The following is a 12,825-nucleotide window of genomic DNA, read 5'->3' as shown; positions in this document are numbered from 1 at the left end:
GAATCCATTTCCTCTCATCCTATCACTTCTCACCAGGGAGAAGAGGTCAGCCCCCACCTTTCTACACCCACCTGATAAGGTCTCCCCTCAGCCTCCTCTTCTCCAGGCTAAACAACGCCAGCTCCCTCAGTCGTTCCTCAATCCCTGCAGACGCCGAGTGAATCAGTATGTCGTTTGGGGAGCATACACACGAACCAAAGGTGTGATGTGGGGAGGACACTGCATGCATGGGCGTACGGGGCTATCTCTTCCTGCTCCTACGTCCATTGCTGCGCCCTTGGCTGACCAGCTGTTGCTGAATCCAGGACTCTTGTTGTGGATATGTTCAGGCAAAGGTTGGATCACCAAAAGAAACCCATGCATTTGTGTGCCACGATGGCAGTCACAGCTCCTCTCCCTTCCAGGTTTACCTTTTAAGGACAAAGCCTCAACTTTCAGCTCCATCCCTCCAGCTGACAGGTGCTTCTGGACACCTCATCCCAAGATGAGCGCAGGGCTCTCTGCCCTCACGTCCTTTCCTTTACAAGAAAAAATCACGTGAGATCCCTGCTTCCCACCTCAAAGTTTTGTATTTGAAGTGAAAGTTTTTGCTTTTGAGTTTGGTGGCCACCAGGGAGGGGGCGGGCAGTGTGGGACAGAGCCCCAGTAGGCACCTGCACTCCCTACCCTCCCACTGGATTCCACCCTTCCCAACTTCCACAACTCCTAGCACATTATAAAGATACTATGTGACAGGGAAATGCATTTTTAATGTGGTTGTTATTCTATATTCTGTACATCACAAACACCTTTAAAAATTGAAAACAGTAATACCAAAATGAGAGAAAGTTGCCAAAGTACAAAGCACTCACCAGTGTTTCCTATCACAGATTTAATATTTCTTTGAGGTATTTCAGTTCCTGTGAAGTAAAACGCTACGGTCCCTTCCCTTCCCTGCCTGCCGCTATTCCTTTCCAAGAATGAGCCTATAATTCAGTTATCGAATAATAACTGTCACATTTCCTGAGAGCACGAAATTTATTTATGGCTTTGCCCCTGGGCTGGAGGAAGTGAGGAGCTGCTGACAAAGACCCAGATAGCTATTTATGTCGAATTTCATTTTAGGGAAGGAGCATCTTGACTTGCTTTTGTGATCTCCGAAGCAGTGCAGGCAGCGTGGGGCACAGGGGCTGAGAACCTTTGGAGGGACTTTCATAAGCCACAGGTGATGCCCACTGGAGCACTGGCTTCTGCCCTCTCCTGCCTTTGCCAAGACCAGGCAATTATCTGGGGCTGCCACTGGGCTCTAACACTTGAATTTAAGGGTCCAAAGCTTATTGGTGAGGGGAATGGCAGTTAGCTGGTGAGCAGGGCTTGTGCTGAAGTCCCTTGGATGGAGGATGTCCTCAGATCTCCATCAAACAGATGAACATTTGGCCATGGCACCCTCGCCTTCATCTGCAAAGCAATTGGGGATCATATCCTGTCTTTTATATTCAGAAGCTTACGCTAAACATTGAAGACCTAAAGTGAGCTTTAATTTTTCACTGATTAATTACAAACCGGGGGTGAATTGCAAGCGTTTGAGCATCAGTGGAAGCATCTGCAAGAAATAATCTGGCAGGGTCAGACTCTCCTCCTCTTTATGTACATTTCCTGGATAAAATCATGTATTTCTGGAAGTGTTTCCCATTGAAGGTGTCTGGAAGCGGCTCAAGGACTCGATCTGCCCTGGTGCTTAATATTTTGTTGGTCTAAGGTGACAATCTGGCAGTGTGTAAAACTGAGCTCCCTGTCAAGGATAAAAGAGAGCACAAAAGGCATAAATCACTTCTTGGGGAGGATTTAACAGGCTCCTCTTTAGCACAAAGCTTAAAGGGTGATTCGGAGACCTGATGGGTTTTGTCTCTCTGGCTGAGTTATTGCTGGGGAGATGAGAAATTTTTGCATCCTGATCCTCCCCCAGTGCTGGGGCTGGGTTGTTCCCTGTGTGGGGTTTGGTAGCCTTCAGGCTGCTCTCACAGCTGGGGCAGGTGGCCTGAGGTTGCTGTCTCCGCTCCGTGCTCTGGGGACTCTGGCAGTGAAGTCCGGTAAAGTTAATTCTATGTTCACTCTGTGCCAAAAATTAGGGATATCACAAAGATCCAGTCTACTTTATAGAGCTTTACAATAACTTTCTTGGTACATTGCTATTAAACTCTGCACGTCTTCCTTCAGGGACACCATAAATAAGCATAATAATAATTAGAAATATCCCAAGTGAAAAGCCAGAACAAGAGCTCTGCAATATGTGCCAAGGACCACAGTAAGATTAAAACATTTTGGAGAAAGAGCTCACCGGCAAGAATAGTGGCAGTTGCCAATTATTTTAGCTGACAATGTCTTCTCTGTAGCCGATAGAGACAAGTATTAAAAGCAGTTTATCACTGCTGTCCTTTCTTGCTTAATGATGCAGGGGAACAATGAAAATGTTGCTACCAGAAAGGGACTGGATAGATGGCTTCACTCCATGTGTCCCTTGGGAAAAACATTACCAATTAAATCAAGACTCTACCAGGGACTTCGATAGTGTCAATACTTAAATATTTGAATAAGCGAGAAGATATCTGTTAGCTTCTGCTTCTCTGAAGTGGTGTGTTTGGGTAAGACACTGAAGTTTAACCTGTAGCTGAGCTATGGGAGCTGGATGGTCCATACCTGGAATTTCCCATTGACATTGTGCAAAATGTATTTAATTCTAACCCTAAGAAGTCCTACTATTGTGTTGTGTTGATTCTACTTTCGTGTACCTCTCAGGAAAGAGAGATAAAGAATAACTTTTTTTTCCCCTTTCTATTAACACATGCAAGACAAAGTGTGAACTGAGCCTCAAGATGAATAAAGTCTGTTATAGAGCATCTACTCAAGTACCTAGTAGTGGCTGCTGCAAGGCTTGTCATAGCTAATATTAATGCCTCCTTGCAGCATCCAAATGACCAAGCATCACATTTTTTCCACTGCTGAGCACTGAGTCTATGTTTGGAGTTAATATGCGGGTGTCAGTACTGCCGCAGTCCCAGGAATAAGCCCACTCCCTCACCTGTTGTGCTTCTGTGATTGAAATGTTTCTCTTATGGTGGAGATTTGAGCAATGAGCTCAAATGAGTTTTTAAATACACTTTCTCTTTCTAATAGCAGCAATTTTCCTATTTCCCTGCGCCCTAGTTTTGTTGGCAGTAGAAGCAGCCACCGGTAGTATTTCTGCTTTTGGAGAATTCACCCACTTTTAAATGAACTTACTAAGCAATATAGTCCCATTGTCATGACTAAAATCGTCTTGGGATCGTCTCCACAACTTTTTGTGGCACTGTGCTGGTTTCGCTGGGATAGAGTTACTTTACTTCATAGCAGCTAGTATAGGGTTATGTTTTGAATTCATGCTAAAACAGTGTTGATAACACAAGGGATGATTTAGTTGTTGCTGAGCAGTGCTTACACAGGGTCGAAGCCTTTTCTGCTCCTCACACCGCCCCACCAGCAAGCAGGCTGGAGTGTACAAGAAACTGGAAGGAGACAGAGCAGGGAGAGCTGACCCCAGCTGACCCAAGGGCTATTCCATACCCTGTGATATCATGCTTAGTATATAAAGCTGGGGGAAGAAGGAGGGGCGTTTGGAGTGGTGGCATTTTGTCTTTCCAAGTAACCATTATATGCTTCCCTGGAGATGGCTGAACACCTGCCTGCCCATGGGAAGCAGGGGATGAATTCCTTCTTTTGCTTGCTTGTGTGTGTGGCTTTTGCTATACTTATTTAACTGTCTTCATCTCAACCCATGAGTTTTCTCACTTTTACTGTTCCAATTCTCTCCCTCGTCCCATTGGGGGTGGGGGGGAGTGAGTGAGTGGCTGCGTGGTGCTTAGTTGCTGGCCGGAGTTAAACCACTGAAAACTCAGTGTTCCCAGAGTGCTTGGAGAAGTTTTCGGAAGTCTCCTGTGCAATTTAATTCTTTGATTGTGTACCGTGTTCAAGGACTATCTGTTGAGGTACAGCCATAGGATGTATTTTTACTGTTTGAGAACACAATATTGAAAGCAACAGTATAACTTAATAGATCATTATTAATTTAAAGCACATATGTAACCACAGTTAAAAGTATTCTACAGCTGTGCCAAGATATTCTGAGGAAAGGAAAAAACAAGAAGAGAAATCTCTCTTTAAAAATCTGGCTCTCAGGGTTTAGTTCCCTTTATTTTGCCTGAAATACTTATAATTACTAGCATTCATTTTGGCGTTGTGATTTCCCATGTTCAGAAACACAGGACGACTGTCTCATGCTGTGGCGGAAGGGCTATGGTCCCTCTGTGCAATCTGCTCTCCAAGATCCATGGGGTGAATGTGATGGAGGAACTGTCCTCCAGCCACAATGGAGCTGCTTCCCTCCGTTGGTCTCTCCTTGTGTTAAGGGAGGATTTATACAAGAAGAGAGTGTAATGGGGTATATCAGGTCCTTTATGTAACAGTGCAGCTCTAAGTAGCATGTTCAGAGGCTGGACCCCTTTCTAAGAAGCTAAAGGTTAGTCAGCGCCTTGGGCGCGTGTTGCCTTGTTACGACTTGGGAAGATGAAGCGCTACAGCACATCGCTGCAGTGCAAATGAGGATGGACTCAGACTCTGGGTGTGAGATTGCTGTGCTTATCCCACAACGCTTGTAAGGATGACTTTTGTAGCTGGCCCCACTGAACTTCACATGAGCTGTCTGCTCAAAATAGAGGGGGGGATGGAGCGGCAAGATTTATGTAGACCTGTGCACAAAGCAGAACAGATCAGAGCTGAAAAGATGCAAAGAAATAGCTAATAGGTTTGGTGGCTGGTTGCATCACTGGGTTGCTGGGCTGAGTCTGGCCGAGACCACCATGCAGCAAATGGGGAGGGCTGGGAGATGGGGGGGTCAGCATCGCCTGTAGGAAGCAGGTGTAGAGGTCAGAACTGCTAATTTGTGTCCAAGAGCATAATGGCTGTAAAGGCTGGGTCATGATTACACACCAGCTCATTTCAAAAGCACCTAAAAAAATTAGGAGCTAGATCCTTGTGTCTGGTGACTTCTCTTGACTGGTGTTGGAGCTTCCCGGGTACCTTGCCAATGGGAAACATAAAGTCAAATTTAGCACTTTAAGTGTGCAGGTCTTTAATAGTGCTTGACTCATGCTTGGAAGAAAGAGGAGGAGGAGAACTGTCACCCTACTGCATTTTTATGTTTTGGCATATAGAAAAATTGTTATTTCTCATAACAAATAGATGATGATACTCTGAGGTGGTACAGTGTGTGAATGTTTACGTTATTCATCATCTTGCTGACTGAAAGGTGTGTGTGGAGAAGTAACAGAAAGGGAGCTAGAAGTGCATTGCTTGAGATTGGTCCCCCGAGACTGAAGTCAGGTGACTTTGACCCTGCTGCAGGTACTTAGTAGTTGTCCTCCAGAAAGGAAATTATATTTTTACACTGGTTTGCTCTGACCATAGCATGTGAAATTCTTAATTTGATTTTTTTAAGGGCAACAAACCGCACATTATTTCCATTGGAAATAATGCCACTGACCTGCCTCGTTCAGCTCGAGACCTGTGTGGTGGGACCTCAGGCATGGCCTGGGGTTGGGCAGATGCTTAGGCTGGGCTTTGCTGAGCCTCTGCCACCTGCAAAATGAGCTAGAAACATTATAGCAGCAGACTCCTTTGTAAATTGCTGCTGCTCCTGCAAAGAACAGCTTCATTCATGAGCAGTAGTCCCAAATGTGCACACACAGTAATTAATTCAACACCCCTGGGTTTCGTTAGCTTTATGGTAAGTTTGGTGGTAGAAGATCACCCTGCCCGACTCCAGTGTTCATTCTAAGCACAGGTTCTACTTTAGTGCGCAATTGCACATGATTTGCCAGTGTCCTCTGAAATTGCATCCTGTATGTCTCAAACTGAAACTCATCATGTGAATTCTTTTTCTTGTCCAAATTTACTATCCTGTATTGCCATAACAACATTGCGGCCAATGTGAAATGTTTTGCATGATAAAAGAAACACAGAAATCCCTATGAATTGATCTGGAGATGCCTCGGTGAGACATTAACTTGATAAAGCATTTCTGGGAATTAGGAAAAGAGGCAGGACAAGAGCATACAATGTGTCTCTTGGGTTGGCCTTTTGATGCTCACACAGAGTAATATAAACCCAGGTGTTGAATGTTGTATTAAACCAGCTCCCCACAAAGCAATCTAATAACTGAGACATGTAAACAACAGCATGGTAGCAATAAATGCAATTATCAGTAAACCGAGTTACACAGAAGAGGCGGAGATGACTCCTGCTATCATTTCTGGGGAATATAAATGAAATGCCTGCTGAGCGTCGGGGGAGCAGGGTGCGACAGCAGAAGCTTTGCTGCACCCGAGAGCCTGACCTGGCTGCCGGAGTGGCCCTGGGCATGCTGCGGGCACGCTTGGCACCTTGCTGCGCTCTGAGCACCCAACAGGCACACGCCTGTCTCGGTTGCTGTCTCCTAGCAGTGTCTGGGGAATAGGCGGCCTTGGCTGTGGTAGAGGACGGCGCTGCCGCTTTCAGAGCGCAGTGTCAGGGTTTGCAATATGCTGCATTTGAGGATTAGAGTTAAACTCTTATAAATATCAGTATTGCTTCTGATCCTGTTTATCTAGCTGCTTGGAGTATCTGGCCTGCTTGAACACGGCAAAGGAAGTTGCACTGGCATCTTGTGACGGCAAGTGCCAAGGGCTAGTTCTGCATTGTCGCGCTGGCTCTCACCAGGTTTAGATTTAGGACTGTTAGTTTAGTCCTGGCTACTAACCTGGGGAATGAGTGGATTTGTGTAAAAGCTCTGAAAGTGGGGAAGGGAAGGTTTGCAGCATCTGTGTAGGCTTGGTGAGAGTGGCGGACCCGAAACCAGTCACTGTGGCCAGTAAGCCAAGGGAGGCTCAGGCAGAGCATTGCGTGGGCACGGGGTGACCTCGCTGGGGCCACAGGGTCTCAAAGGACGGCAGGAGTGTTTGTGTGAATGCTGGTATGTGCTGGGAGTGTGGCTTGTGGTGTATTGCCTGCATCAGCAGGCTGTGTAGCCAAGTAAGAAATCCAGCATGGCAGGTGCCTGTAGTGTAGAAAGTGACTTTTGGCAGAGAGCTGTGGCCTCCGGGCGTAGCTGCAGCCAGCTCCGCTCCTCTGGCGGTGCGTAGGTGCGATGGCTCTGCTGGCCGCGTGGCCTGCGTGCGGAGAGGGACCTGGGCAGCAGGGCTGGCAGGTTTGTGCAAATGCAGTTGTGCTTGTACCTGCAATCCTGGCTGCAGAAGGAGGGAGGCTCTGGAGGAGGGCTGAGCCATGCTTCTCGTCGCCTTGAGTACTCCATCGCCTTGCCTTTGAGAAAAGGGAAACAGAAGTTGTTTTGTCCTCTCTGGAAGCTAGTGTAGATAACCAGGTTCCTCAGCTTGCTAACCACACTAGTCCTGGTAGTCTAAATACTAACAGTGAAAAACACTTTTTAAAAAAATGTACAGACAATTTTTATGTCTTTTAAGCATAATTTTACTTTAAATTAAGGTTACCAAACAATACTAGAACTGAAGGTAACATAAAAGAGAAGACTTTGCACCGTGACAAGCTGCCTTGTCTTTGAAAGATGATCTTGCAAATTTAGCAGTGTAATATCCAAAGGACTCAGGGTTACACACAGCAAAATTAGTTTCTCGCATCTGAAGACAAATGGGATATTTGTGAACAAATGCAGAAAGGCTGCTTCCTCCTGCCGCTTTCCTGAGAACTAAAACCTCCTTGCCGGAGCTGGCTGATTGACTGTATTAGACAGCAGTGCAATTCAGATGAAAGATTATCTGACATTTTAAATATCTGTAAGTTTAATGTAACAGGTAAAGACTGTCTCGCAGGGATATTTTATCTATGGAGTCACAGTTTTACGAGGTGATTATAACGCAAGCAATTGACTGCCATGTGGAGTATGTGCTAAATGATATCTTGAATGATAATGATGGTTCACTTGGCAGCCTGACAGGTCTCTGATCCATTTATAACTGCACAGAAACTGGAGTGCAGGAGCTCCTGCCAGATGGCACTGGCAATACACGGGGATAAAGCAGCAAAACTTCGCACCATGCAGCAAACCACCCAGTGTGTGGTGGCCGGCAGGCGCAGGGGCTGTGAGCCGTGGTCAGAGACCTGAATTCCTGCCGCCGGGTTCCTGACGGTGGGCTGGCTGGGGCTGAAGCTGAGCCACCCTGGCTCTGTGGGTCTGGCTGGCTGTAATGTCCGTGCGGAAGCCAGACAGCGCAGTTTGGACGCTGAAAAAAGTACCTGATAAGTCATGTTCTTAATAGCTGTCACTGTGTCACTTCTCCCCACCCAAAATCACATTAGATGTGAGAACATTAGAGCTAATGCATTTTTTCTTTAACAACTATCTATCGCTTGGGTTTATTACAGGTTTTGTTACTTTTTTTGTCACAAACTATTGATTTGGCCAAATTTTCTGGTAAACAGAAAAATGTAAACTTTGTAGCAGTCTTGTTACATATAAGTAACAGAAAGCATAATAATTTCTTTCTGAATAAGAAAGCAACCACATACATGCACTTGGAGTAAATGATTTTGTGTGTGATTTCCTCTGTTTGTGAAGGAGGCAGCTGGAGTTTCACACAGTGTGTTTAGCAAGCAGTGCTCAGCATCGCCTTGGAGATCATAATTAGGCCCGTTCCTCTTGCATGATGCGGAGCCTGCTGTCATGGCAGTTATTCTCTTTAATTATTTTTACGCCTGTCTGTGGATGGCTAAGACCTTGTTTTCTAAGTTCCTTTCCACCAGTCACGAAAGGATGTAGGGCTGTTTTGGTGCAGGGTTGTGGTCAGATGTCCTCATAGGCAGTGGCAGCTCAGTGTGGCGTTGGGGACATGGGGAGGAAGCACTACGAGCTGTTAAGGAGGTTGACTTGGACGCCAGTACCTCCAGGCCCGCTGCTGCTTACAAAGTCACAACGTGTGGGGTACTGTCCCCTCTCACCCAGCCTGCTGCTGCTGCCGGCCTTGGGCTGAGGGGCAGCAGCCAGAGGTTATTAGTGCAATAAACCTCATCCCAGTGTGACAGCAGACACGTTGCGGGGAGCAATGGCTCGGGGCCGCCTTTCTTCTGTGTCTCGGATGCTGCTGTGTACAGGACATTGTGGCCTGGGTCCAACCTGGCTTGGAGGTCAGCCCAGTGGACAGCCTGCTCCCTGGTCCCAGCAGTCACCCAGCCTTTGGTGGGAGCTGCATGGGGAGGGCTAGGAGGGTGTCTGGGCGCTGTGGGAGAGGTCAGTGCTGGGCGGGCACTGGTTCAGGGCTTCAGAGACAGGGGAGAAGAGCACAGCAGCCAAAAGTCTGACTCCTATGATACCAAGCACTGCAGCTACCGTGATGGCTGAGTTTTCAAGAGAGAGATGGAGGTGGCCTCCCTGAGCTTTGCAGACAGCTATGCTGTTGCCCAGTGCCTGGGACTGGTCACGCCATGCTATGCCCTTTCCTGATGAATAATCATCCACAAAGGAAAAAGCCTTGAGTGCTGCCCAGATGAGATGATGGGGGGTATCACTAGCACCCAGCTATGCTCTACTCTGTTGGAGCCCTCTCCTCTCGCAGGGGAGCCGTGACCTGTGCTTTGCTGCTTACAGGCTAATCCTCCGGTCTGGCAAACTCGGCCTTGCCACTTCTCACATAATTGGGGACTCTGTCAAAAACAATGCCCTGATGCAGATAAAAGCCTGATGAATTACAGATCCTCAAGTCTTGAGTACAATGAAATGTTATGCAAAGAAAAAGAGCAAGAGACCATTTCAGAGCCTTTTATAATGATTCATCTGGGAAATTATCTGGGAGCAGATAATTTAATGCTAATGGTTGGATTTTTTTTTTGTCCAGTGTCGTTGTGAGATGATATTGCAGCATCCTCTCTCCATGCAAAGTGGGCTGGGGTTTGCTTTGGAATTCATCAGCTACGCAGCCAGTGAGAAGAGTGAGTAATGAGCACCCACGATCAGGAAATATTTTGGGGACGATTATTGTACCTCCCAGGGATTGAAGTTTCTACTGACTCTGTTTGGTATAGGGCAAAATCATAGTCTAGGGACTAAATTCTTGGTTGGTGCCAGGTGGGTAAACTACAGTGAATTTAAGGAATTGCACTTCACAGGAGCTCTAGACCACAGCAAAGGCAATGTGTGCAGAGAACAAGCAGGAGAAGCGCTTGAAAGTAGGGGAGGTCGAAAGTGGGCAGAACAGGGGAATGTTTTTTGTCAATTAGCTTACTGAAAATGCTGGAATTGTTAATTTGTCATGTAAGCAATGTTTAGTTTTCAAGCCCTTATAATAAATCCATTGTAGCAAAGAGGCAGGTGCTTTGTTAGCATGTGGTGGCAGTAACCTCTCCTCGTCCCAAAGCCCATTAGCCAGGTGACTGGAGCACTTGGTAAGGTGTGGGAAAGCCTGGGTCAGACCTCCTCTCTGCAACACCCTTTCTCCAGGACCATGTCCTTGCTGCTGCCTCTCTGCATTTTATTTCCTCCTCTTGACGTGTCCAGCCTTCAAGAAGAGCTTGCATGACCAGACAGCCCAACTGGCCTGGCCTCCTCCCACAAACACAGGACAGCTTCCTCCAACTCCTCGCTCCAAATTGGGTTGGCAATGAACAATTTTTCATCCAGGAGCAGGCAGTACTTATTTTTCCCTGCGAAGTTTCTAAAATGTTCCTAGAACATGTCCCACAACCCGAGGCAGCTCTTCATCTTGCCGTTCCCCACCGCCGCTGAAAAGCTCACAATTTCTTATATTCATACTTACAGAAAAATGCCTTTTAGTCTACAGAGTTCAAACAAAATGTTTTTCACATTATTACACAGTCCCCAATACACACTCTCACTACCTCCAACTTCATTTCTTTTTTGGATAATAATTGAACCCAATGGTATTCCAAAACTTGGCGGATAATAGAAAATAGTCTGAAACAAATTGGAAGAGAATGCATTTGCAATCAAAATCACCCCAAGGCGTAACATGTGCTCTTTCTGCCATATCTCATGATGAATGGTGATACAGGCACACAGCCAAGATGTTGAGACCACACTGGCAAACCATTTCCTTCATGTCAAAAAGCAATGCTAAATCACGGGTGTTATTTTCACGCCAGGTGGTCCAAAAAGCCTCTAGTGTGAAAGTTGTATCTGTAGAGTAGAGGAAACATAACATCCAGCTAAATACAGATTCTGCAAAATCATGACTTCTTTCTGCATGCAGAAGAGGAAGGAAAACAGTTTTCACTAATTTAATTACAATTTTACATACCTCTTGATATACTCTTTTACATTCTGCTTAATGTTTTCTTAGGTGTGAAAACCTCTTGATGGAGAGCTTTGTAATTTTGTCTCACCATGCACAGTTTTGACATCATATTTTGAGTTCTTAAAAAACCTTTGAAACTCTTTTTCCCCTATTCTTATTCTCTTGTGGTACAAAGGAAAAGTCAACATGATCATTTCACAGCAGAAAAGTAAATTATTTGATAATGAAATTCAGGGAAATCCCTTTTTAGATTTATTTTTTTTTTTTACTAACAATGTTTAAACACTAGCTAGGTAACAAGAGGGAAATGGGAAAATACATAAGAGCTGTTGTTTAATCAAGTCTCGATTACCTGACTGGTCTTCAGCATGTTTCATTATAAAGCCTTCCTGTTTCTTTTACGGCTCTGACAATCTTAACTGTAAATAAAATTTAAAATGACAGATGTGAAAGCTTGCAGAATAATCACTCCCAAGGTAAAAAGCTGGTAACAGATTTGTTGCTGGTCCTGGGAATTTTCTGGGGTGTTTTTGCAAGCCTGGCTGATATCTTCTATCCAGGTGTCCTTGTATTTTGGACAGCCTCATAGACATTAGCCTGAAATGTACTTTAAAAAGAATACTATCCTATGAATGCTTTAACAAGGATAGAATTTAGGTGCTGCTCAAAGCGTCTCTTGGGCCTCCCATACCACACTGACATGCAGCAGAGGATGCAAGAAACTCCCTCGCAGTGGGGATGTCGCGGATTCACAGGAGTGTCAGAATCTGTGGGGAGCAGATGTGGCAAAACTTCACATTTCCTGATGTCCAGTTGTTCTATCAAACATCCCCAGTGCAGCTGCCTGTGGGAGTTTTGTTGGGTCTGGGCTCCAGGGGCAGATTTTCATCATTCCCTCACAGCGTGAGCCCAGTGGGAAGGGCTCCCACTCTCCGTCCTGCTGCCTGGGCAGATGCTCTGCTGGTGAGTGTCGTCCATTCTCTCAAATCTTTAAAACCATAATGCTCAGCATCTAGAGACATAGAGTGTAAGAATAATAAACCACAAATATTACAGATATGAGCATTATAGCGAATGGGTACTTCAAAGTCACATACAGTTTCGAGACAACTAAAAAAAGACAGGTCCTATGGCTGATCCAGGTTGCTGTCAAGTATTCCCCTATCCATTTGCTCTCTAGCTCATCTTGGTGTAATGCGGCTGGGGACTGTTGTTCAGATTAATGACGTTGCAAGCAGCGTGCCTTAAGACACTCAGAAGTTGTCTAAAGCACTACATGCAGCCAACATCTCTGCTCTGGCGTTTCTGGCACCGCAGGGCTCCGAGGTCAGTGGAAGAACCAGATAAACACATTCTGCCTGCATGAACTTACTGGTCCTTCGAGGACTACCTCCAACTTGTGTTTTAAGCAATAGCGTGTTAATCGAATTTGGTGAAATTGAGAAATTAGGGAGTATGTTCTGGCATAGTTTATGCAAAATTCCATGATAGTTCT

The 12,825-nt window shown here is 45.7% G+C and overlaps 1 protein-coding gene across 2 annotated transcripts in view; it reads left to right on the top strand.

The window, feature by feature from the left end:
• KCNIP1 (Kv channel interacting protein 1) overlaps positions 1-12,825 on the top strand; it is a 281,825-nt gene that overhangs the window by 74,126 nt on the left and 194,874 nt on the right. Inside the window, exons 2-3 of one of the 2 annotated variants that reach the window (XM_009880732.1) lie at positions 3,423-3,432; positions 4,445-4,462. The exons of the other annotated variant lie outside the window; for it this stretch is intronic. Coding sequence (XP_009879034.1) covers positions 3,423-3,432; positions 4,445-4,462 — 28 coding nt within the window. The remainder of the gene's footprint in view (positions 1-3,422; positions 3,433-4,444; positions 4,463-12,825) is intronic. 2 annotated transcript variants of the gene reach the window in all.

The sequence above is a fragment of the Charadrius vociferus genome, unplaced genomic scaffold (assembly GCF_000708025.1).
Source record: "Charadrius vociferus isolate BGI_N301 unplaced genomic scaffold, ASM70802v2 scaffold822, whole genome shotgun sequence".
NCBI classification, from domain to species: domain Eukaryota; kingdom Metazoa; phylum Chordata; class Aves; order Charadriiformes; family Charadriidae; genus Charadrius; species Charadrius vociferus.
Note: the sequence above shows the minus strand (reverse complement) of the source record. Positions and strands in the feature narration are given on the sequence as shown.